Genomic DNA, 25481 nt, shown 5'->3' with positions numbered 1-25481 from the left:
ACGATGCATATGCGGATTGGCCATAATCGTCTAACTATTTTTGAGTGTTCTATTTTTTTTTACCACAACATTTTCCGGAACCTTTATCTTCGTGTTGCACCCGGGTAGGTATCAATGTGACACCTTAATAATAAATAATGGAGGAACAAGAGATGCAGATAAAAGTGAAGAAAGGTGAGTTTTAGAGGAAACATTTAATATGATATTTCATTATATTAACGTCATGACTGTCAATGAGAGGAGAGCTGCTGTTCTATTATACTTATGCGCCTGAATACACTACACACTGAATTCTTGTATTTCTGTCCAAGGCAGGACATAATTAGGAAGTAAAACCACAGAAACTAGATTGTTGTTGCGTTATATATTGTGCCACAGTATTATTATATGCACATTATTTTGTAAGCCTCATAATATATAGCCTCTTTTCTCAAACAACTGAAATGTTCAAAGAATCAAAGTGTAGGCAATTAATATATTTAGCTGCATTTTTGTAGGTCAGACAAATTCTAATTATTCTAAATACAACTTAGCAATAATATATAGGTGACATCCCAAAATTATTGAGACAGACAATTTATTCACACATATTCAGTAAAGGCACACCGGTGAACATATCTTAGCCTTAAAGGGATATGAAACCTAAACATTTTCTTTTGTGATTCAGACAGAGTATACAATTTTAAAAATCTTTCCAATTTACTTTACTATTATCAAATTTGCATTGTTTCCATGATATTCTTTGTTGAATAGATACCTAGGTATGCGTAAGTAAGTGGGAGAGAGTAAGGGATAGTTGTACCTTATTTTGGTAAAAATTCTAGGGGTTAATTATCAGTGCTTATATTTGCTTACCCTAGAATGTATAGAGTCTTAGGCAATAATATACAGATTTATGTACAAAATGCAAATAGAATTGCAAAAATGAACAGGTTGCCAGACTCTAGTAATTAATATGCATGCAGGTATAAATCAAGAAAAAATTGTCTTTCAATTCTCATACATTCACACAAGATAACTTTATTTGGAAAATGATCATGAATAAAGTACAACTGGACTGTACACGCGCGCACATACACACACTGTAAAAGTTGCTTATACTCAGTATAATAATTCATTATATAATAGTAGTTGCTATAGTAAGTTAGAATAACAGTATCTAATTGAATTAATGTTGGATGACAATGTAGCATAACCCTCTCATAAGGTATTGCCACTTATAGTTATACCAGATAGTTTAATTGTCAGCTTTGCGCAAGGCATTATAACTTGCAATCTCTTAGTAATAAGTCTACTCCGGTATATTTCAACAGCAATGTAGATACATATAAAAGTCTGTTCTAATCGATTTCCTGCTAGCAATAATAGCTTAGATCTAATAACTAGTGTCTCTTGAATTCATGTAATGCTATTGCTAAAACATGAAATGGACAATGCTGTGCAAAAAAATAATGCTAGACTGAAATAAGTCCCTTCTATAGGGGGGGCTTCAATTAATGTTATACTGACTACATTATTTAGCCGGAATCAATGTGCTAAGTGGGATACTGAACAAGTAGTAAGAAGTGAATACAGCGCCAACAAGAGGCCAAGGGATAAATATACTCACAGAGAGATAAAAGAAGATTATTTAATGAACCATGTTAAAAAGCATCAGTAATAAAAGACTATATATAAAAAATGTAAAAAGCACATATAAATAAAATTACAAATACAGGAATATCTTACAGAAGCGGCTCAAAGGGCCAAAGCTGATAATTACAATAAAAACAGAGGTAATAACAGGTGATCAGTGTGAGTGGTACACCAGAATAAGAGTGTATACTGATAAAACAGAATTAGCCTAAGTGCAACTGTAGCAAGTGCATCAAGCAAAAAACTAATAAACAATAATACAAACAATAGTGTTCAAAATTAGTGTTACAAAAATAGTGTTCCAAAAAATAGAAAAATGCACTGCAGTGCAAAAAAAGGGGGGTAGCAAAATAATTGTATAGATACAATCAAGTAGTGAGTGAGTGCAAATGGATATAAAAATGCTAGCTACTTAATCCAGTGAGGTTAAGATATAATTAAATAAAATACACAATATGCAATAACATTAAAAATAAAATACACAATATGCAATAACATAAAAAATAAAATATAAAATATAATCCAAAAAAGTGTTCAAAAAGTTGATCAACAATTGTTAGTGAAGAACAAAAATAAGTCAATCAAAACTAAAAAATGGAAAAAAAGGGTGATGAAAAGCAAGGTGAAAGTGAGGAAATTGATTCCTTCCAATGTTAGTTACTTTAACAGATCCAAATTCCTGAGTGTGGTTGCTGAAGTAGCTGATTGGATCCTAGCACCTGTCAGCTGCTCCTATGGTATCCTAAAAAGTGTCCCAATATGTCAACGCGTTTCTGCCCTCAAAAAAGGGCCTTTCTCAAGACTAGCTAGTCTTGAGAAAGGCCCTTTTTTGAGGGCAGAAACGCGTTGACATATTGGGACACTTTTTAGGATACCATAGGAGCAGCTGACAGGTGCTAGGATCCAATCAGCTACTTCAGCAACCACACTCAGGAATTTGGATCTGTTAAAGTAACTAACATTGGAAGGAATCAATTTCCTCACTTTCACCTTGCTTTTCATCACCCTTTTTTTCCATTTTTTAGTTTTGATTGACTTATTTTTGTTCTTCACTAACAATTGTTGATCAACTTTTTGAACACTTTTTTGGATTATATTTTATATTTTATTTTTTATGTTATTGCATATTGTGTATTTTATTTTTAATGTTATTGCATATTGTGTATTTTATTTAATTATATCTTAACCTCACTGGATTAAGTAGCTAGCATTTTTATATCCATTTGCACTCACTCACTACTTGATTGTATCTATACAATTATTTTGCTACCCCCCTTTTTTTGCACTGCAGTGCATTTTTCTATTTTTTGGAACACTATTTTTGTAACACTAATTTTGAACACTATTGTTTGTATTATTGTTTATTAGTTTTTTGCTTGATGCACTTGCTACAGTTGCACTTAGGCTAATTCTGTTTTATCAGTATACACTCTTATTCTGGTGTACCACTCACACTGATCACCTGTTATTACCTCTGTTTTTATTGTAATTATCAGCTTTGGCCCTTTGAGCCGCTTCTGTAAGATATTCCTGTATTTGTAATTTTATTTATATGTGCTTTTTACATTTTTTATATATAGTCTTTTATTACTGATGCTTTTTAACATGGTTCATTAAATAATCTTCTTTTATCTCTCTGTGAGTATATTTATCCCTTGGCCTCTTGTTGGCGCTGTATTCACTTCTTACTACTTGTGCATATTTTTTGGAGGTTGGTTAGGATCTCTGTTTGGATACAGCTTGGGGATTACCTTAGCGCTTGTACACACACCCTTTTTCACTAAGTGGGATACTGAGTAAGCGATTAAAAGAAGAGAGGTACTATGACCTTGTGAGAGTGCCCATGATGCGCGTTTCACATAACCCTTCCTCGGAGGGGTGAGTGCCGGCCGGAGTTGGCGGTTAATATCGCAATTATGTGCCCACCTCTTGGCAATTTTAGGATCCTTGTTTGTGGATTATTAGTTTGTGATTGGTAATTGAAGTTACCATGTATGTTTAACCAGTCAATAGAAATTCACATAGTGACATCATCTGTCTAAACCAATACATAGAGACATTGTGTTGTCAATTATTATAGATAGACAGAGTGTATTATCTTATATTTGAACAGTGAGTTGAGATTATAGAGTGTATCATTGCCTATATGTTAAATCACTGATTCAGCAACAAGAAAAAAGGAAAGGAAAATTCTGCTTTTTATAAATGTTCCACAACATTGATTGCACACTTGGCACAGAGCGATGTATGATAAATTGCAAAGGGTATATTATATGCAAAGGACAAGTGGCTACATTTTAACAGATTGATATTATGTATTTATATTGAAAGAGTATATATGTATTTCGTCTGCAACAATATTGCATTACCGAAAAGTGAGTGCAAATGTAAATATTAAGAGATAAGTGATTGTGTAAAAGTTTATGAATATTATAAAATAGATTCAGTGATCGTGAAATATAATGCTCCAAGAAATTTACTTGGTGATCCATTGTGGTGAAATTTTGTAGGTTCTTGTGAATGGAAGAAGCTAATAATTTGTTGTGAAAAGTGCTGATGTTGGGATAAGAAGTGCCCATATGTGAATTATGAGTGGGTAAAATAAAATAAGTGACCAAAAAAAAAATAATAGTGAAAGTAAAAAAGTGCTGAGATTATATGTAAGAATATATGTGAATTTAAAGATAGTGACCTCTATTGGTCTATGATTTACAATAAATTAAGAGAATTATAAGTACATAATTGTATTCATTTAGTCCTTGGAGTTGTAATGTATCCAATACATATTTCCATCTACATTCTGCAATCAGTAGTGAATTTTCAAGATTCCCTCTTCTTATTCCATTGGATATTTTCTGTATCACTGTGAATTTAAGTTGGTTGTATTTACTCTGATGTTCGAGTAAAAAAAAATTTTTGAGGTCTTTTTCTGCATTTTTGATATTGTTTTTATGTTCTAATATTCTTACACGTGCTTCCCTGGTTGTCATACCTACATAGGCTATATTGCATTCACAATATAGTACAAAAATGACACCAGTAGATCTGCACATGAGATGTTGTTGTAACTTCTGAGTTTTACTATATCTGTCCTTGATTTAATTTCCTTTTTTAACTAGAGGACAATGTGACGGATACCCCGGGCTACCCCGACTGGGTAGCTCCGCCAAAAGGGGTCCTGCTTCCTCCCTGCCAACTGCAGCTATGTAGCTGGCAAGTGACCACAGCCTGTAGCCACCCCTGATGCCCGACAGCACCAGTACTCAGGGTCCCACCCTTTGGCAGACTCCAGCTACCCAGACTAGGTAGCTCTTCCAGCGTGTCCTTCCTCTGCTATGTAGCCCAGGAAAGTGATTTTAGCTGGAGCCAACCCAAAATAACTAGATAGACTAGCCTTCAGGTTAGACAGGAACTGATTTTATTGAAAACACACACTCCTTTTATACAGGCAGCTCATCTTGATAAGACCCTGGACAATCCCACTATTTTCCCGACATTCCCGTCCCTCTAGACTGACCGGCGCCTCCATAGGAGCCACAGTCCCACATAATCTCAATTCCTAGGGGTGGTGGTTTCGGGGTGATCCCGGTGGAGTGGCGGCACTTCCCGGGTGTCATTATAAAGCTCTTGGTCCTCAGATTTCACAGTCCAAAAATCAGCATGATTCGTTACTGGGGACCGGAGTTACAGTCCGTTGAAGTTGTGGGGTTAGGCGTGTCCAAAACCCCCGGTTTCCAAAGGAGCTCCCTTCCGGTAATTCTCCCACCTCTTGTCCTCCCTAGGGGCTACTAATCCTCAAAAGAGCGGAGCTCTGGGGCACATGGTTGCGGGAGCGATGAGGTGTAAAGTTAGCGGGTGTCCTGCTTTCCTGTGGCCAACCGGGAGTTCCAGGAGCCTGGATAGCCTGAGAGGGATTAGGCGGGTGTCCGTTGTGAGGCAGCCGATCGGGAGTTCCAGGAGCCCGGCCAGAAAGGCCCTTTTTTGAGGGCAGAAACGCGTTGACATATTGGGACACTTTTTAGGATACCATAGGAGCAGCTGACAGGTGCTAGGATCCAATCAGCTACTTCAGCAACCACACTCAGGAATTTGGATCTGTTAAAGTAACTAACATTGGAAGGAATCAATTTCCTCACTTTCACCTTGCTTTTCATCACCCTTTTTTTCCATTTTTTAGTTTTGATTGACTTATTTTTGTTCTTCACTAACAATTGTTGATCAACTTTTTGAACACTTTTTTGGATTATATTTTATATTTTATTTTTTATGTTATTGCATATTGTGTATTTTATTTTTAATGTTATTGCATATTGTGTATTTTATTTAATTATATCTTAACCTCACTGGATTAAGTAGCTAGCATTTTTATATCCATTTGCACTCACTCACTACTTGATTGTATCTATACAATTATTTTGCTACCCCCCTTTTTTTGCACTGCAGTGCATTTTTCTATTTTTTGGAACACTATTTTTGTAACACTAATTTTGAACACTATTGTTTGTATTATTGTTTATTAGTTTTTTGCTTGATGCACTTGCTACAGTTGCACTTAGGCTAATTCTGTTTTATCAGTATACACTCTTATTCTGGTGTACCACTCACACTGATCACCTGTTATTACCTCTGTTTTTATTGTAATTATCAGCTTTGGCCCTTTGAGCCGCTTCTGTAAGATATTCCTGTATTTGTAATTTTATTTATATGTGCTTTTTACATTTTTTATATATAGTCTTTTATTACTGATGCTTTTTAACATGGTTCATTAAATAATCTTCTTTTATCTCTCTGTGAGTATATTTATCCCTTGGCCTCTTGTTGGCGCTGTATTCACTTCTTACTACTTGTGCATATTTTTTGGAGGTTGGTTAGGATCTCTGTTTGGATACAGCTTGGGGATTACCTTAGCGCTTGTACACACACCCTTTTTCACTAAGTGGGATACTGAGTAAGCGATTAAAAGAAGAGAGGTACTATGACCTTGTGAGAGTGCCCATGATGCGCGTTTCACATAACCCTTCCTCGGAGGGGTGAGTGCCGGCCGGAGTTGGCGGTTAATATCGCAATTATGTGCCCACCTCTTGGCAATTTTAGGATCCTTGTTTGTGGATTATTAGTTTGTGATTGGTAATTGAAGTTACCATGTATGTTTAACCAGTCAATAGAAATTCACATAGTGACATCATCTGTCTAAACCAATACATAGAGACATTGTGTTGTCAATTATTATAGATAGACAGAGTGTATTATCTTATATTTGAACAGTGAGTTGAGATTATAGAGTGTATCATTGCCTATATGTTAAATCACTGATTCAGCAACAAGAAAAAAGGAAAGGAAAATTCTGCTTTTTATAAATGTTCCACAACATTGATTGCACACTTGGCACAGAGCGATGTATGATAAATTGCAAAGGGTATATTATATGCAAAGGACAAGTGGCTACATTTTAACAGATTGATATTATGTATTTATATTGAAAGAGTATATATGTATTTCGTCTGCAACAATATTGCATTACCGAAAAGTGAGTGCAAATGTAAATATTAAGAGATAAGTGATTGTGTAAAAGTTTATGAATATTATAAAATAGATTCAGTGATCGTGAAATATAATGCTCCAAGAAATTTACTTGGTGATCCATTGTGGTGAAATTTTGTAGGTTCTTGTGAATGGAAGAAGCTAATAATTTGTTGTGAAAAGTGCTGATGTTGGGATAAGAAGTGCCCATATGTGAATTATGAGTGGGTAAAATAAAATAAGTGACCAAAAAAAAAATAATAGTGAAAGTAAAAAAGTGCTGAGATTATATGTAAGAATATATGTGAATTTAAAGATAGTGACCTCTATTGGTCTATGATTTACAATAAATTAAGAGAATTATAAGTACATAATTGTATTCATTTAGTCCTTGGAGTTGTAATGTATCCAATACATATTTCCATCTACATTCTGCAATCAGTAGTGAATTTTCAAGATTCCCTCTTCTTATTCCATTGGATATTTTCTGTATCACTGTGAATTTAAGTTGGTTGTATTTACTCTGATGTTCGAGTAAAAAAAAAATTTTTGAGGTCTTTTTCTGCATTTTTGATATTGTTTTTATGTTCTAATATTCTTACACGTGCTTCCCTGGTTGTCATACCTACATAGGCTATATTGCATTCACAATATAGTACAAAAATGACACCAGTAGATCTGCACATGAGATGTTGTTGTAACTTCTGAGTTTTACTATATCTGTCCTTGATTTAATTTCCTTTTTTAACTAGAGGACAATGTGACGGATACCCCGGGCTACCCCGACTGGGTAGCTCCGCCAAAAGGGGTCCTGCTTCCTCCCTGCCAACTGCAGCTATGTAGCTGGCAAGTGACCACAGCCTGTAGCCACCCCTGATGCCCGACAGCACCAGTACTCAGGGTCCCACCCTTTGGCAGACTCCAGCTACCCAGACTAGGTAGCTCTTCCAGCGTGTCCTTCCTCTGCCTGGAACAGGCTGCTATGTAGCCCAGGAAAGTGATTTTAGCTGGAGCCAACCCAAAATAACTAGATAGACTAGCCTTCAGGTTAGACAGGAACTGATTTTATTGAAAACACACACTCCTTTTATACAGGCAGCTCATCTTGATAAGACCCTGGACAATCCCACTATTTTCCCGACATTCCCGTCCCTCTAGACTGACCGGCGCCTCCATAGGAGCCACAGTCCCACATAATCTCAATTCCTAGGGGTGGTGGTTTCGGGGTGATCCCGGTGGAGTGGCGGCACTTCCCGGGTGTCATTATAAAGCTCTTGGTCCTCAGATTTCACAGTCCAAAAATCAGCATGATTCGTTACTGGGGACCGGAGTTACAGTCCGTTGAAGTTGTGGGGTTAGGCGTGTCCAAAACCCCCGGTTTCCAAAGGAGCTCCCTTCCGGTAATTCTCCCACCTCTTGTCCTCCCTAGGGGCTACTAATCCTCAAAAGAGCGGAGCTCTGGGGCACATGGTTGCGGGAGCGATGAGGTGTAAAGTTAGCGGGTGTCCTGCTTTCCTGTGGCCAACCGGGAGTTCCAGGAGCCTGGATAGCCTGAGAGGGATTAGGCGGGTGTCCGTTGTGAGGCAGCCGATCGGGAGTTCCAGGAGCCCGGCCAGCCTAGGAGGGTTTTCCTGGTCATACACCAGCTCTTTTCTAAACAAGTTTGGAACACAAAACCATGCAACCAAAAGCTTCCAGAGATTGTGGTTGCTCTGAGGAGCCCAAAACCACTGAGAAACAACAGGGGTGAGGTTGTATTGGGGTGGTGGTAGCCTTAGTTGTCTGGTATCCGTGACATCTCCCCCCCCCCCCCTCCAGTTCAGCAGACCCGGCTAGACCCTTAACAGGTCGGCCTGGGTCTCTCCGACGGTGGCCCTCCACTACTCAGTTGCTGGGAGAGGTAATCCCATCTCTCCAGAGCTTGGGGCATCCTGGGGGTTCCGGCTGACGTTTATACCCTGCGCCCTGGGCGCAGGGATAGTCGCATAAGGCAACGTCCCAAACAAATATGCCAAGGCCGGCTCCCAAACAACTGCTGTCCCATAAGTTCCAGGGTCCTCAAGTTCCAGGGCCACACTGCCTCTCTCCATGATACTCGGTTTAGTACTGGCAGACCCACCCCAGACCAGAGGGGGAGGTTGCTCCTTGGTGGGGCAGGCAAAGCTCGGGTGCCCAAACATGTGGCACCAACTGTATAAGCTTTTCTCCTCCTTGCCTAATGCAACGCCTGCCCCCGGTGAGAAATAGTCCGGAACAACAAAAGGGTAGAGACCCTGCCAAGCTACTGAGGAGAGAGACTGTCTGTCTCTTCTCCCAAGAAGGAGATCTACCGCTGGGGAGGGAGGTCTGCTACCTCTGCTCCATGGGAAACTGTGCTGCCGCTGGGGAGAGAGACCAACTGTCTCCTCTCCCAGAAAGGGATTTGGCCGCTGGGGAGAGATATTGATAACCATCTCTCCCTGCAGGGGGTTCTGGCTCTGCCGCTGGGGAGAGAGACTGACTGTCTCCTTTCCCAGGAAGGGGTTCTGTTTACGGGGAGGGAGGACGACTATCTCCGCTCCCAGGGGATGGCTCTGCCGCTGGGGAGAGAGACCGACTGTCTCCTCTCCCAGGAAGGGGTTCTGTTTACGGGGAGGGAGGACGACTACCTCCGCTCCCAGGGGATGGCTCTGCTGCTGGGGAGAGAGAACGACTGTCTCCTCTCCCGGGAAGGGGTTCTGCTGCTGGGGAGAGAGACCGACTATCTCCTCTCCCAGGAAGGGGTTCTGTTTACGGGGAGGGAGGACGACTACCTCCGCTCCCAGGGGATGGCTCTGCCGCTGGGGAGAGAGACCGACTGTCTCCTCTCCCGGGAAGGGGTTCTGCCGCTGGGGAGAGAGACCGACTGTCTCCTCTCTCGGGAAGGGGTTCTTCTGCTGGGGAGAGAGACCGACTGTCTCCTCTCCCAGGAAGGGGTTCTTTTTACGGGGAGGGAGGACGACTACCTCTGCTCCCAGGGGATGGCTCTGCCGCTGGGGAGAGAGACCAACTGTCTCCTCTCCCGGCTCCTGGCTCTGCCGCTGGGGAGAGAGACCAACTTTCTCCTCTCCCAGGAAGGGGTTCTGTTTATGGGCAGGGAGGACAACTACCTCCGCTCCTAGGGGATGGCTCTGCCTCTGGGGAGAGAGACCGACTGTCTCCTCTCCTGGCTCTGCCACTGGGGAGAGAGACTGACTGTCTCCTCTCCTAGGAAGGGGTTCTGTTTACGGGGAGGGAGGAAGACTACCTCCGCTCCCAGGGGATGGCTCTGCCGCTGGGGAGAGAGACCGACTGTCTCCTCTCCCAGGAAGGGGTTCTGCCGCTGGGGAGAGAGACCGACTGTCTCCTCTCCCAGGAAGGGGTTCTGTTTACAGGGAGGGAGGACGACTACCTCCGCTCCCAGGGGATGGCTCTGCCGCTGGGGAGAGAGACCGACTGTCTCCTCTCCCGGCTCCTGGCTCTGCCACTGGGGAGAGAGACCAACTGTCTCCTCTCCCAGGAAGGGGTTCTGTTTACGGGGAGGGAGGACGACTACCTCCGCTCCCAGGGGATAGCTCTGCCGCTGGGGAGAGAGACCGACTGTCTCCTCTTCCGGCTCCTGGCTCTGCCGCTGGGGAGAGAGACAGACTGTCTCCTCTCCCGGGAAGGGGTTCTGTTTACGGGGAAGGAGGACGACTACCTCCACTCCCAGGTTTCCTGGAGCTGTTACAGGTGCTGGGCAGAGGCCGGCGGCTCTCTGCCCTGTTGTCAGCACTCCTGCTGGGGTGGCTCCCTTGTCCAAGTCTATAAGCTCAGATCCAGACTGCTGATCAGGATCCCGCAGCCCTGGTTCCCTTTTTCTTTGCTGCCACTCCTCCACGGTCGAGCTCCATGAATCCCAGAGGACTGCACCCCAGATCTGTATGCCCCTGGCACGCTGCTTAGCGAGATCCAGCAGCCTCTTGTATTCCTTGACCAGTGCCTCTTCCTGGTCAATTATAAAATCCAGATCGTCCAGCAGCCAGGTCTCCTCCAAGAGATCCAGCAGTTCCTCTTGGAGCCCAGAGATATCCTCCAGACCCTGGTCTGTCTCGCTCCCAAACTGTGGGTCATCTGCCCTTTTTGTAAACAGCAATCCAGGGCCGCCGAAGCCAATGCCCTCTGTGGGGGAGCCTTCCTCCAGCCATGGCTGCACTTGCATAGTGAGCCATTGGAGGGCCCGATAGCCGTCCTCCACCCACATCTCTTGCTGGATCAGTCTATGTAGAACAGCTAGCCATTCCTTCTTTGGCTGTTCTCCCAGGAAAGGCAGTCTCACGGTCCACCAAACCCGGAATCTCGTATCATTCGTGGGGAGGACCTTTCCATTTTCCTGCTCCTGTTGCAGAGCCTCCCACCAAAGGTCTCGGAGGGCAAGGTTCCTCCATGCCAGAACGTCCTGTTCCAAACAAGGATCCTTGGTTCCGGTCAGCATCTTTTGTACTCTCCCTAGGAACTCTGTCTCAATATTTACCGGCTACTGTGGTACGTCTCCTCTGTCAGCAGGAACCTTGTAAAAGAAGCAGATCCCACCGCTGCCAGCCAATGTGACGGATACCCCCGGCTACCCCGACTGGGTAGCTCCGCCAAAAGGGGTCCTGCTTCCTCCCTGCCGACTGCAGCTATGTAGCTGGCAAGTGACCACAGCCTGTAGCCACCCCTGATGCCCGACAGTACCAGTACTCGGGGTCCCACCCTGTGGCAGACTCCAGCTACCTAGACTAGGTAGCTCTTCCAGCGTGTCCTTCCTCTGCCTGGAACAGGCTGCTATGTAGCCCAGGAAAGTGATTTTAGCTGGAGCCAACCCAAATAACAATTGATAATAAATGTAAATTAGAAAGTTGTTTAAAATCGCATGGTCTATCTGAATCATGAAAGGAAAAAAAATTGGGTTTCATATCCCTTTTAAAAAAAGATTTAAAGGGACATTAAACTGCTGGGTACAACTACAGTAGCTTGGTTACTACTCACCATACTGTTGTTTTTCCACCTGTACCTGCAGCTTTTTTAAACCATTATCTCCATATGTTTAAAACATGACACATAATTTTTGTCTCACTGTCTGATAAAACCAAAACTTTTGTCTAGCAACCCACAGCTATTTGGTGAATTATAAATTAATTGTCAAGCTTTACTAAACCTATGTGTCCCATACACCTGACCTGAGTAACTGAAGATGTATGTTCTCCTTTTGATGTGAAGGAGTAAAACTTATTTCTGTTACTGTCAAATGTTATATTGTGTTTTAGCTGTTATTCTCAAAGATCTGATTAGTCTTAAAAGTGTATTAGCTCAGCACCAGATTATACAGTAACTTCCCTAGAACATGTGTGCATACATTTTATATAACTGCAATCATTATTGTTTGTCAGACACAAAGAGGCCATGTGTTAAATACTTATTTCACTCTTCTTTCTTCTTCCACTCTCTTTAGTCTCTCACTCGCATTCACACACATCCAGTCATTCGTTTAGACTGATACCTATTCACGTCAGTATATAGCAGTGATTTCCAGACATCATATATCATGTTTAAGACCTTGTTTCTAGAACTGTAGTACAGGTACCTTGGGTGTACCTGGAGCTGTGGGAAGGGAGATTCATTCACTTTGTCTTTCAATTTTTTACCCTGATGCAGTAAATGTAAATGTTCAATGTATCACAGTAATCAGTGCTTATCAGTTGTACCCTCAAGCACCTGTAACAGGCACATTTACAACTGGGCTGCACACTCACTGTGACTGACTCACCTGTGCTCAGGTAAAGACATCCTTAGAATCTAGCTAGTTTGTAGCATTTGAGGACAAGAGTTGAGAAATTCTTATATATAAAGTTTATCACATTGAAACTGGCAAGAGAAGTGTATAACAGTGTGAAAAAGTGCCACAGAGATCTGTGCCAGATATAAGACCACAGTTAAGTAATACAGCTATGATGACATATAAATGTTTATACCCAAATATCCTACAATGAAATAGCCTGATACGCTGTGTATGTGATAGAATTCGATGCAGAAATGTGGTAAGATGAATAGTACTTCGCTCATCATCATCCACCCCCCCCCACTAATGTAAGTGACACAATAATAAAATGCTATTTGTGTGCTGTGTGTATTTTCTCTATAAATTGCTTTTTATTATTTGTTGTTCTAATATTTCCAAAGATTTGCTGCATTTTCATTTAATAAAACTGGGTTCTAATGTTCTAAAATACATTCCCAAAAACAGAAATATATATATATATATATATATATATATATAATTTCTTTCATGTAATTGGCAAGAGTCCATGAGTTAGTGACATATGGGATTTACAATCCTACCAGGAGGGGCAAAGTTTCCCAAACCTCAAAATGCCTATAAATACACCCCTCACCACACCCATAATTCAGTTTTACAAACTTTGCCTCCTATGGAGGTGGTGAAGTAAGTTTGTGCTAAGATTTCTATGTTGATATGCGCTTCTCTGCATTTTGAAGCCCGATTCCTCTCAGAGTACAGTGAATGTCAGAGGGACGTAGAGAGTATCACCTATTGAATGCTATGGTTTTCCTCACAGAGATCTATTTCATAGGTTCTCTGTTATCGGTCGTAAAGATTCATCTCCTACCTCCCTTTTCAGATCGATATACTCTCATATTCCATTACCTCTACTGATAACCGTTTCAGTACTGGTTTGGCTATCTGCTATATGTGGATGGGTGTCTCTTGGTAAGTATGTTTTCATTACTTAAGACACTCTCAGCTATGGTTTGGCACTTTATGTATTTATATAAAGTTCTAAATATATGTATTGTACTTATATTTGCCATGATTCAGGTTTCAGTATATTTCCTTTTGCAGACAGTCAGTTTCATATCTGGGAAATGCATTTTTTAGGAAAATTTATTTCTTACCTGGGGTATAGTCTTTTTTCAATTGAATGTCATTTTAAATTTGCGGGCAGAATTAGGCTTGCGAGAGCGCAAAATGCCAAACTATATTGCTTCATTTTTGGCTGGTTTTTTTTGGCGTTGTCGATGCAGAGTCCTTTCACAAGGTTGCGTCTTCAATGACGCAAATGTGTCGTTTCCGGATGTTGTTAGAGCCAAAAAAAAATCTCTGTTTGTTTGTGCGTCATACTTGGCGCAAAATATTTTCATTATTTTAAACCCCATTCCTGTATGCCTCTTGCCTTTTTTCTCTATCAGAGGGCTATGCTGTTTGCATTTTTTCCCCCTTCCTGTAACTGCCATATAAGGAAATTTGATAATTTTGCTTTATATGTTGTTTTTTTCTCTTACATTATTTGCAAGATGTCTCAATCTGATTCTGTCTCAGAATTCACTGTTGGAACCCTGCTGACTTATAACAGTTCTAACAAAGCTAAGTACATTTGTTGTAATCTTGTGGAGATTATATCTCCAGCTGTGGTTTGTAATAAGTTGTCATGATAGACTTTTACATGCAGAGAATGTGTCCATCAGTAATAGTACATTGCCTGTTGCTGTTCTTTTAACATTGAATGTACAAGATATACCTGTGAATTTATTGCTGATTCTATTCAGAAGGCTTTGTCTGACATTCCGCCTTCTAATAAATGTTAGGGTCTTTTAAAACTTCTCATAAAGTTGATGAAATTTCAAATGACCGACAACATACTGAATTATCCTCCTCTGATGAGGATCTGTCTGATTCAGAAGATCCTTCTTCAGATATTGACACTGTCAAATCTACTTATTTATTTAAAATGGAGTACATTCGTTCTTTGTTAAAGAAGTGTTGATTATTGAGGAGACTAGTCCTCTTGATATTAAAACTAGTATACATTTAATTTCTGTTTATAAATCTCCTGTGGTTATTTCAGAGGTTTTTCCAGTTCCTGATGCTATTTCTGATATGATTTCTAAGGAATGGAATAGGCCTGGTACTTATTCCTTCTTTAAGGTTTTAAAAAATTGTATCCTTTGCCAGCAGTTAGATTTGAGTTTTGGGAAAAGATCCCCAAAGTTGATGGGGATATCTCTACTCTTGCTAAACGTACTACTATTCCTACGGAAGATAGTACTTCTTTTTCCTTTAGATAGGAAACTTGAATCTTATCTAAGGAAAGCTTATTTATATTCAGGTCATCTTCTTAGGCCTGCAATTTTTTTGGCTGATGTTGCAGCTGTTTCAACTTTTTTGGTTGCAAACTTTAGCGCAACAAGTATCAGATTTTGATTTGTCTAGCATTGTTAACCTGATTCAACATGCTAATAATTTCATTTGTGATGCCATTTTTTGATATCATCAAAATTGATGTTAAATATATGTCTTTAGCTATTTTAGCTAGAAGAGCTTTCTGGCTTAAATCTTGGAATGCTGATATGACTTCTAAGTCCAGATTGCTATCTCTTTCTTTCCAAGGTAATAAATTATTTGGTTCAGTTGGATTCAATAATTTAAACTTTCACTGGGGGAAGGGAGTTTTTTTGCCTCAGGATAAAAGATCTAAGGGTAAATCTAAAGCTTCTAACCGTTTTTTCGTTCCTAAATAAGGAACAGAAACCTAATTCTTCCCCCAAGGAATCTGTTTCCAATTGGAAGCCTTCTTCAAATTGGAATAAATCCAAGCCATTTAAGAGATCAAAGCCAGCCCCCAAGTCCGCATGAAGGTGCGGCCCTTATTCCAGCTCAGCAGATTAAGATTTTTCAAAGATGTTTGGATCAATTCGGTCCAAAATCATTGGATTCAGAATATAGTCTCTCAGGGGTACAGAATAGGATTCAGAGTAAGACCGCCTGTGAGAAGATTTTTTTTTCTCTCACGCATTCCAGTAAAGGCTTAAGCTTTCCTGAAGTGTGTTTCAGACCTGGAGTTATCTGGGGTAATCATGCCAGTTCTGTTTCAGGAACAGGGTCTGGGGTTTTATTCAAATCTATTAATTGTCCCAAAGAAAGAAAATGCATTCAGACCAGATTTGGATCTAAAAATTTTGAATTGGTATGTAAGAGTACCAATTTTCAAAATGGTGACTATAAGGTCTATTCTGCATTTTGTTCAGCAAGGGCATTATATGTCCACAATAGACATACAGGATGCTTATCTTCATATTCCGATTCATCCAGATCGCTATCAGTTCCTGAGATTCTCTTTTCTAGACAGGCATTACCAATTTGTTGCTCTTCCTTTTGGCCTAGCGACAGCTCCAAGAATCTTTTCAAAGGTTCTCGGTGTCCATCTCTCTGTAATAAGAGAGTGGGGTGTTGCTGTGTTTCCTTATTTGGACGATATCTTGGTACTTGCTCAGTCTTTACATTTCGCAGAATCTCACACAAATCAACTACTGTTGTTTCTTCGAAGACATGGTTGGAGGATCACTTTACCAAAAAGTTCTTTGATTCCTCAGATAAAGGTAACCTTTTTTTAGGTTTCCAGATAGATTCAGTGTCCATGACTTTGACAAGAGACATTTGAAATTGGCTGCAGCCTGTCGGAACCTTCAGTTTCAGTCATTCCCTTCAGTAGCTATGTGCATGGAAGTTTTAGGTCTCATGACTGCAGCATCAGAAGCGATCCCCTTTGCTCGTTTTCATTTGAGACCTCTCCAGCTTTGTATGCTGAACCAATGGTGCAGGGATTATACAAGGATATCACAATTAATATCCTTAAATCCCAATGTTCGACTTTCTCTGACTTGGTGGTTAGATCACCATCGTATAATTCTAGGGGCACCTTCGTTCGTCCAACCTGGACTGTGATCACAACATATGGGAGTCTTTCAGGTTGGGGAGCTGTTTGGGGATCTCTGACAGCTCAAGGGGTTTGGAAATCTCAAGAGGCGAGATTACCAATCAATATTTTGGAACTTTGTGCAATTCTCAGGGCTCTTCAGTTTTGGCCTCTGTTGAAGAGAGAACCATTTATTTGTTTCCAGACAGACAATATCACAACTGTGGCATATGTCAATCATCAGGGTGGGACTCACAGTCCTCAAGCTATGAAAGAAGTATCTTGAATACTTGTTTGGGTGAAATCCAGCTCCTGTCTAATTTCTGCGGTTCATATCCCAGGTATAGACAATTGGGAAGCGGATTACCTCAGTCATCAGACTTTACATCCGGGAGAATGGTCTCTCCACCCAGATGTGTTTTCTCAAGTTGTTCACATGTGGGGGGGCTTCCAGAAATAGATCTGATTTCATCTCATCTAAACAAGAAATTTCCCAGGTACCTGTCCAGGTCCAGGGATCCTCAGGCGGAAGCAGTGGATGCGTTGACACTTCCTTGGTGTTATCAGCCTGCTTCTATTTTCCCGCCTCTAGTTCTTCTTCTAAGAGTGATCTCCAAAATCATCATGGAGCAATCGTTTGTGCTGCTGGTGGCTCCAGTATGGCCTCACAGGTTTTGGTATGTGGATCTTGTTCGGATGTCCAGTTGCCAACCTTGGCCACTTCCATTAAGTCCAGACTTTCTATCTCAAGGTCCGTTTTTCCATCAGGATCTCAAATCGTTAAATTTGAAGGTATGGAAATTGAACGCTTAGTGCTTAGTCATAGAGGTTTTTCTGAATCTGTGATTAATACTATGTTGCAGGCTCGTAAATCTGTTTCTAGAAAGATTTATTATCGAGTTTGGAAGACTTACATTTCATGGTGTTCTTCTCATAAATTCACTTGGCATTCCTTTAGAATTCCGAGAATGTTACAGTTTCTTCAGGATGGTTTGGATAAAGGTTTGCCTGCAAGTTCCTTGAAAGGACAAATCTCTGCTCTTTCTGTTTTATTTCACAGAAAGATTGCTAAACTCCCTGATATTCATTGTTTTTTGCAGGCTTTGGTTCGTATCAAGCCTGTCATTAAATCAATCTCTCCTCCTTGGAGTCTTAATTTTGGTTTTGAAGGCTTTACAGGCTTTTCCGTTTGAGCCTATGCATTCTTTGGACATTAAACTACTTTCTTGGAAAGTGTTGTTTCTTTTGGCCATCTCTTCTGCTAGAAGAGTTTCTGAATTATCCGCTCTCTCTTGTGAATCTCCTTTTCTGATTTTTTTCATTAGGATAAGGCAGTTTTGCGGACTTCATTTAAATTCTTACCTAAGGTTGTGAATTCTAACAACATTATTAGAGAAATTGTTGTTCCTTCCTTGTGTCCTAATCTTAAGAATTATTTGATGAGATCTTTACATTCTTTGGATGTGGTGAGAGTTCTGAAATATTATGTTGAAGCTACTATGTTGTTATATTTTATGGTTCTAGGAAAGGTTAGAAAGCTTCTACCGTTTCTTTGGCTTTGTGGTTAAAGCTTTTGATTCATCAAGCCTATTTGGAGTCGGGTCAAGCCCCACCTCAGTGAATTACAGCTCCTTCTACTAGATCAGTTTCCACTTCCTGGGCTTTTAAGAATGAAGCTTCAGTTGATCAGATTTGCAAAGCTGCTACTTGGTCTTATTTGCATATATTTACTGAATTCTACCATTTTGATGTATTTGCTTCTTCGGAAACAGTTTTTGGTAGAAAAGTTCTTCAGGTAGCTTTTTCAGTTTGATTCTTCTGCTTTTGATTTAATTTTTTTCCTTTCATTTATGAGAATAAACTTATATTTTGGGTTGTGGGTTAATTTTTTCAGCGGAAAATGGCTGTTTTTATTTTTATCCCTCCCTCTCTAGTGACTCTTGCGTGGAGTTCCACATCTTGGGTATTGCTATCCCATACGTCACTAGCTCATGGACTCTTGCCAGTTACATGAAAGAAAGCATAATTTATGAAAGAACTTACCTGATAAATTCATTTCTTTCACATTGGCAAGAGTCCATGAGGCCCACCCTTTTTTTATGATGGTTATGATTTTTTTTGTATAAAGCACAATTATTTTCATATTCCTATGTTGATGCTTTCTACTCCTTTCTTTATCACCCCACTTCTTGGCTATTTGTTAAACTGAATTGTGGGTGTGGTGAGGGGTGTATTTATAGGCATTTTGAGGTTTGGGAAACTTAGCCCCTCCTGGTAGGATTGTATATCCCATATGTCACTAGCTCATGGACTCTTGCCAATATGAAATAAATGAATTTATCAGGGAAGTTCTTACATAAATTATGTTATATAATTTCACCAATTTGCTACATTGTGGGATAGAATATGAAAATAAATCCTCATATTTTTTTAAACCCAATAATTATGTATTTCAGTTGGTGTATTGATGGCAAAAATGTGTGCTTGCTGCAAAAAATGTTGACATCTACTGCAGATAGACTCTTATTTATCTGATATTTCTGAAGTTTTGTAATAGTCATCTAAAGAGCAGAATGGTCAGTACAGCTAACTTGTATCTGCCTTTTTCTGGTGATGTATTAAAGGGACATTAAACACAGATTTTTTTTCATTTATGATTCAGATAGAACATACAATTTTAAACCTTTTTTTTACTTCGTTTTACTTCTATTATAAAATTTACTTCGTTCTCTTGGTATCCTCTGATGAAGGAGCAGCAGTGCACTACTGGGAGCTAGATTAACAAACAAGCCAATATGTCACCAATTACCTACTAGCTCCCAGAAGTGTATTGCTACTCTTGATCCTACCTAGGTATGCTTTACAACAAAGGATAATAAGAGAACAAATCAAATTAGATAATAGAAGTAAATTCGAAAATTGTTTAAAAGTACATAATCTATTTGAATAATGAAAGTTTAATTTTGACTTTCATGTCCCTTTTTTAAATAGATATGAAAGTCCAAAATTTTCTTTTATAATTCATACAAAACATGGTTTTTGAAAAACTTTACAATTTACTTCTATTACCTAATTTGCTTCATTCTCTTGGTATCCTTAGTTGAAAAGCATACCTAGGTAGACTCAGTTGTTTGTAATTGCATGCTCTGTATCTGTATCATGAAAGAAATGTGTTTGTGTTTGCTTCCAGTTACAGATAAGTTCACTGAGAGTATGTATGTCCTAGCCAATGAGCCTTCAGTTGCTTTATATCGTCTGCAAGAACATGTCCGTAGGTCTCTCCCTGAGCTGGCTCAGCACAAGGTGAGTGAGGATCTGACAACCTATTACTGCAAGACATTATGTTGCCAAAATACAGCTTTGTAACATAGGTCTCAAAGCAAAAATAACTGTTATTTTTCCTTCTACAAGGCTGATATGCAGAACTGGGAAGAACAAAGCCAAGGATCTATATACACTGTGGAATATGCATGCAGGTACCATTTTTTTTTTTTTTTTTTATATAACCATGTTGTTATATTTTTTTTTTATTATTATTATTATTTTTTTTTTATATAAATAGTTTTTATTGAGGTAAAAAAAAAAAAACAGAACATTGCACAAAAGGTAAATCAATAACCGAATGTAAACAAAGCTGAGCGGAAAACAACCTTCCGGGTAGATACAGTACGTACGATATTCAGACATCAATACCACATGTAGTCAACCCATGAAGGAATAAACCTCAAGGTATACAGTTTTTAACATTTTGAGTATACTAAACGTTTTGTAACAATAAATATTATGAGAGTGAAAATTCAGAGACTAAGTCAAGGAGATTAACCGTCTGCGCTTGCGTACCTAGGGGTAGGTAGAGGTTGGTTTGGGGGTCCTACCACGTTGTTATTTTAATAAATGAATAACACAAATCTACTAGCTTTTCTGATATTAAGAGGTTTAAAGGGACATTAAACTCAAAAGTAAACTTTCATGATTCAGACAGAACAAGAAGAGGGAAAAAATCCAATAGGCTCTTATTGTCAAATCTTACATTCTCTTGGTATCCTTTTGTTGAAGAGCATACCTAGGCTCAGGACTGTGCATGAGTCTGGAGCACCATATGGCAGCAATTTTGCAACCATGCATTTAACATTGTTACAAACGCTGATGCAACATTACTACCATATAGTTCTCCAGAAATGTGCACACTCCTGAGCCTACCTAGGTATGCTAGTCAACAAAGGATGCCAAGAGAACAAAGTAAATTTGAGCAATCCTGCTTCCACCACCAAAGTTCTAGCAGCTTCAGATTTTACTTAAAAGGGACAGAGAGGTTAACTTTTAAATGTGCATGTGTGCATTTTCATTTGAAATCTAAGCATTTTTGCAATATACTTTAATCAGCAAAAATGTTTCTGGTTAAAGTTATCACTGTTTTTCTGCGTCATACGCACATATCCTGTGAAGGCTGTGCACCAGTATTCAAACACCATGCCTGCTCAGACAGCTGGCAGTGGTGTGAAGATGTCATTTGTGTCTGCTTACTCTCTGAGAAGGTGTAGTGTTTGAATCCTAGTGCACGGCCCTCACAGGATATGTGCATATGCTTCAGAAAAACAGTTATCTTTTACTAGAAGAATGTTTGCTAATGGAAGTATACTGCAAAACTGCTTCTATTTCAAACTGAAATGCACCTATGCTCATTTTAATTTTGACCTTTCTATTCCTTTTTAACTGATTTTTTTTTTTATCGCTCCTTCTCTTGATATGATTGTGTTTTTCTATCTTTCTATTTATCTAAAATGATACTCCTAATTAATTTTATTTCCCCAATGGTTCATTTTACAAGCGGAAAAGTGTATTTCATTGTTTGTAAACTTCTTCTTATTGACATTTATTTGTTACTGAAAATATGAGTAACAAATGTTTTCTCTGTAGAAAAGCTAAATAAACCAAAGACAAGAGCACTGATTAATTTCTAAGTTTGGGGGTATGACACAGAGAGTGAGATTTTGTATGTGAAATAGCTGGATGTGCTCATTCAATCCCCAAGCTATAACTACTATTTCAGTACCTAATACAGATAACATTAGCAGGTCTACTTTACTTTTAGGCTCAGCCTAAAGTTTAATGAACACTGAACCCAATTTTTTTATTTTTTTTTGTGATTCAGATAGAGTATGCAATTTTAAGCAACTTTCTAATTTACTTCTAATGTCTTCATTCTCTTGGTATCTTTATTTGAAATGCAAGAATGTAAGTTTAGATGCCGGCCCATTTTTGGTGAACAACCAGGGTTGTTCTTGCTGATTGGTGGTCAAATTCATCCACCAATGAACAAGTGCTTTCCAGATTTCTGAACCAAACTAATAGCGTAGATGCCTTCTTTTTTAAATAAAGATAACGAGAGAACAAAGAAAAATTGATAATAGGAGTAAATTAGAAAGTTGCTTAAAATTGCATGCTCTATCTGAATCATGAAAGAAAAAAATTGGGTTCAGTGTCCCTTTAAGTGAATATCCTCTAGAACTAGAGGTAATGGTTTTAATGAACAAAACCAGCTATTTCACTTATAAAAATAAATATGAAGGAACAATTTCCCCTATATTTTAATTCTCTGCAGTGTTTCATTTGGAACACATTTTATAGTTCAGTGTCTCTTAAAGGGACAGTCTACACAATAATTGTTATTGTTTAAAAAGATTGATAATGCCTTTACTATTCATTCCCCAACTGTGCACCATCAACATTGTTATAGTAATATACTTTATAACATTTAAACCTCTACATTTCTGCCTGTTACTAAGCCACTATAGACAGCCTCTTATCACATGCTTTTTTATTTGCTTTTTACCACTGGAGACTGCTAGTTCATGTGGGCCATATAGATAACATTGTGTTCACACACAAGGAGTTATTTAAGAGTTCGCACAACACAGCACTAATTGGCTAAAATGCAAGTCAATAGATAATAAATAAAAAGCCATGTGATCAGGGGGCTGGAAGAAGGTTCCTAGATACAAGGTAATCAGAGGTAAAAAGTATATTAATATAACTATGTTGGTTTTGCAAAACTGGGGAATGGGTAATAAAGGGATTATCTATCTTAAAACAATAACAATTCTATTGTAGACTGTCCCTTTAAAGGGACACTGTACCCAAAAATTTAATTTCGTGATTCAGATTGAGCATGAAATTTTATGCAAATTTCGAATTTACTCCTATTATCACATTTTCTTCATTCTCTTGGTATCTTTATTTGAAATGCAAGAATGTAAGTTTAGATGCCGGCCCATTTTTGATGAACAACCTGGGTTGTCCTTGCTGATTGGTGGATAAATTCATTCACCAATAAAAAAAGTGCTGTCCAGAGTACTGAAACCAAAAAAAAAGCTTAGATGCCTTCTTTTTCAAAAAATGATAGCAAGAGAACGAAGAAAAATTGATAATAGGAGTAAATTAGAAAGTTGCTTCAAATTGCTTGCATGCATCTTTCTGAATTACAAATGAACAAATTTGGGTTCAGTGTCCCTTTAAGTCTCTTAAAACTGCATGCTTTATCTGTTCTACTTGTTCTTTTGCTATCCATTGTTTTAAAAGCATACCTATGTAGGTTCAGACGCAGCAATTCATTGCTGAGACCTAGCTGGTAATTAGTGGCTTAACACTAGGCATGTGGCTATTGTCAGTGCCAGATACATTTGTGTTACAGTACAACACACGGGTATCAGGATTTCCACAGATATTTGTTTGTTGTACTTTAAGAATAATATATCTGGTGTTGAAAATAGTCAAATGTCACTGCTATTTGGCATTATTTTGTAAAATTAATACCAAATTCTGAATTTATGCATATCTAATAAAAACATGTCTCTTGTCATTGTCTCACCAGATATGTTAAGCTAGCTCCCAGTACTGCTGTTTCTTCAACAAAGCATACCAAGAATACTAATTTGGTTATAGAAGTTGATTAAAATTACACACTCTATCTGAATCATGAAAGTTTAAATTTTCCTTTAATGTCTCTTTAACCATGTGTTTAATCCCTTTCCATGGGTTAAACGCATCATTTTATAGTGCAATAATTACAATTCTGCAACACATTTCTTTTTTGCTCTTTTATGGCCCTTGAATTTGCTAAATAACTCATTTTTAATTCACTTCATCACATGCTAGAAAAAAAAAGCGAATCCAGGCAAGTTAAAAAGCAAATCTATGCAAACTTAGTTTTATTGGATATTTTCTAAGCATATTTTGACACGTTTATTAAACATAACATAACAAGGTCATGTATTTTCTTTCTCCTTTTTCACTTTGTCCATTTTTATTGTTTTTTTGTACCCTATTTTGTTGCATGTTCTCTGCCACAGTGCTGTGAGGAGTATGACGTTCAGCAGTGTTCACTTCAAGAGCATAGAAGGGCTTCTCAAACAAGCTACTAACCTGAAGCACCAACTGAACACAGCACAGGGCCGTAGGTAATGCACCGGCAGGACTGGCCCATCTCATAGCTTCTTGCTTATGCAGATTACTCCAGGAGGAGCCATATTGTACCCAGAATAAGAATTTTGTAGGAGACTGCAGCTAGAGCTTTGTTTTATATATTAATAAAAATGTCTCCTGCCCACACAGAAATATAAATGCATTTGTATATACATTTATAATCCCAGATTTGTTCAATTGATGGAATCAATGACCTGAAGAAAAAAAAAAAAGACTGGTATAGGACAATGTGATATGGAGCAATCATAGTTAATGGAGGAAAACAGGAACATTTCAATGGTATGTAGGAGGTATTTTACAGAGGGTCATAAGGAGCCACTGACATTTTTAAAGGGACATGGACGTCAATAGTATGCTGGGGCTTACTGTTGTAACCATTTTTTTAACTTTTTATTGTTGCCACAAGTGCATGCCTGGTGCAGAAGTGGTTATTGGTAGGTATGCTCCATACACAATCGGTGGAGCATACTTGCAGACCATCACTGGAGCAAGTACAGAGACTGTCACTGTGGCATGCATGTGCTGCAGATCTCAGCATTTATTAAAAAAACACTGCTATGTAGCAGCTTACTCACTATACATATTGAACTGTATTAGACATTTGGGGGTTATATAAAACAGGAAGAACAACAATTTTGTGCAAATTGTATTTTCAATGCTGTAAACTACTGTCTCTCCTTATGCCGTTGTCATCATTTACAAAATAATTAAACAAAAACCTCTCATATTGTGTGTTATTTATTTTGTCATTTTTTTCTTGTGGAAAACAATGTTTCTTTATACCTATTATGACTAAGTGGATTGTATCTGCCGCTCATCACCGTTGTTGATCACTGCTATTTTAAATGAATCAGCTCAAATCACCTTTGCTAAATGGTTTTTAAAAGTAATCACCATTCCACATTATTAAGCCTTTGGTTTACTGCACAGTGATATTGGATACATGGGAGTAGCATATATATTTTGCTTTAGAAAATTTATTACAAAAATATCTAATATCTATAGGCCTATATTTTGTAGGCAAAATAAAAACAATCAAAGTAACACACTATATCCACAAAAACCTATATTACTTTGAGTCTAAAAATCTGAGGCCTAACACAATTTATGTCAATA

At 38.9% G+C, this 25481-nt stretch overlaps 1 protein-coding gene across 4 annotated transcripts; it reads left to right on the top strand.

Annotated features, from left to right (window-relative positions):
- The first annotated feature begins 8 nt into the window (after positions 1-8).
- Positions 9-25092, top strand: BORCS8 (BLOC-1 related complex subunit 8). Of its 4 annotated transcripts, XM_053700695.1 has the most exons (5): positions 124-174; positions 13193-13260; positions 20074-20186; positions 20295-20359; positions 24233-25092. In XM_053700695.1, the coding sequence occupies exons 3-5, from the start codon at positions 20097-20099 to the stop codon at positions 24342-24344; spliced, it is 267 nt and encodes an 88-aa protein (XP_053556670.1). In that variant the 5' UTR covers positions 124-174; positions 13193-13260; positions 20074-20096; the 3' UTR covers positions 24345-25092. The 4 variants fall into 4 exon arrangements, with proteins under 4 accessions (XP_053556669.1, XP_053556668.1, XP_053556670.1 ...); XM_053700694.1 differs by lacking the exons at positions 124-174; positions 13193-13260 and adding an exon at positions 9-104; XM_053700693.1 differs by lacking the exon at positions 13193-13260 and having other exon boundaries at positions 53-174.
- Positions 25093-25481: the final 389 nt, after the last annotated feature.

The sequence above is a fragment of the Bombina bombina genome, chromosome 2 (genome assembly GCF_027579735.1).
Source record: "Bombina bombina isolate aBomBom1 chromosome 2, aBomBom1.pri, whole genome shotgun sequence".
Classification (NCBI taxonomy): domain Eukaryota; kingdom Metazoa; phylum Chordata; class Amphibia; order Anura; family Bombinatoridae; genus Bombina; species Bombina bombina.
Note: the sequence above shows the minus strand (reverse complement) of the source record. Positions and strands in the feature narration are given on the sequence as shown.

Coding starts and splice junctions, on each gene's coding strand:
- BORCS8 (XM_053700693.1), top strand. CDS start 138: ATGGAGGAACAAGAGATGCAGATAAAAGTGAAGAAAG. Junction 20,187..20,294: donor CTGAGCTGGCTCAGCACAAG/GTGAGTGAGGAT, acceptor TCCTTCTACAAG/GCTGATATGCAGAACTGGGA. Junction 20,360..24,232: donor ACTGTGGAATATGCATGCAG/GTACCATTTTTT, acceptor TCTCTGCCACAG/TGCTGTGAGGAGTATGACGT.